This window comes from Morus notabilis, unplaced genomic scaffold, assembly GCF_000414095.1.
Source record: "Morus notabilis unplaced genomic scaffold, ASM41409v2 C11382036, whole genome shotgun sequence".
Classification (NCBI taxonomy): Eukaryota; Viridiplantae; Streptophyta; class Magnoliopsida; order Rosales; family Moraceae; genus Morus; species Morus notabilis.
The window spans coordinates 1-1,154 of NW_010386514.1; the positions used below are offsets into that span (position 1 = coordinate 1).

The window sequence follows — 1,154 nt, forward strand, 5'->3', positions numbered from 1 at the left end:
TTTTTTAACCTCCATATACCATGCAGGATGCCTCACCTCCCCGAGGTTATGAGTTTACCACCCTCTATGCGTACACATAATATTAAAAAAAGAAGTAGTTTTAACCTCTCTTTTTTCCCCTCTTCAAATTCAGGTTGATCCCTATCTTGGCTTTAGTGACGATCTTCAAGTATATGTAAAGCCTGATGCGGATCTAAGAGAATGTGGATCTGCTGCTGATAATCGGCTGGCTACATCAATTCTAATTGAGTTGCGGGACAAAATCTACGAGTCGGAGAATGTTGTAATAGATATCTTAGTTCAGAATCTGACGAAGATTACTAAGGTATGATAATTCTTGAATGACCAATAGAGTTTCAAATTACTAATTGTTTCACTTTCCCTCTCACATGTCTGTTTCTGCGTCTTAAGCTGGAGGCAGGAGATGTTTTAAAGCAACTTTCAGAACCCTTTACAGCTGACGATGCATTCACATTCGGCCCTCGATCAGCACTGGACCTTGATCATGATCAGATGGTTGCTCACTCCAAGGAATCCTTGTCCTTTGATGCGGTATACTTTTTAATTATTCTAGTCTTGCTAACATCTGAATTTTTATGGGAACTTGAAGCGGTGGAATTTAGTCGCATTATTAACTATTGTTACTCAGGATCTTCCAACAAATTCATTGGTTGAGGATGATGCAACAAGTGAGCCATCAGTTGCGGACGTCTCTCGCTTCATTCCCAGAATGACTTCATCTTCATCTGGGTCCCATATTATCAGCATTGGGCAGCTTTTGGAATCAGTAATAACTCCCTTTTCATTTTACCTTTTACTCCTGTCCTGTAACATTGAAATTGTTCCCTCTTGCTTGTATACTGAAGAAGTCCAATTTTAGGCACTTGAGGTTGCCGGGCATGTAGCGGGATCATCTGTCTCCACATCACCGCTCCCATACAATGCCATGACAAGCCAATGCGAAGCCCTCGGAACAGGCACGAGAAAGAAGCTCTCCAATTGGTTGGCCCATGAAAATCATGGCAACAAAGCTGCTGACAAATTCTTTTCAGCATTTCCTGCAGATGTCCGCAAAACCCTACATAAGGTCAGATAGACATTATATGCTTGGCTCTTTCTCGTATCAATTTCGACATCAGAATCTCGAGCGTTAA

At 41.5% G+C, this 1,154-nt stretch overlaps 1 protein-coding gene across 1 annotated transcript; it reads left to right on the forward strand.

The window, feature by feature from the left end:
- Positions 1-133: 133 nt before the first annotated feature.
- Positions 134-1,120, forward strand: LOC112095064 (the record flags this gene model as incomplete). The annotated part of the gene is made up of 4 exons (XM_024176742.1): positions 134-325; positions 412-552; positions 650-787; positions 881-1,120. Coding segments are annotated over 4 exons (687 nt in total), but the record flags the coding sequence as incomplete, so codon positions are not given.
- Between the last annotated feature and the right edge of the window lie 34 nt (positions 1,121-1,154).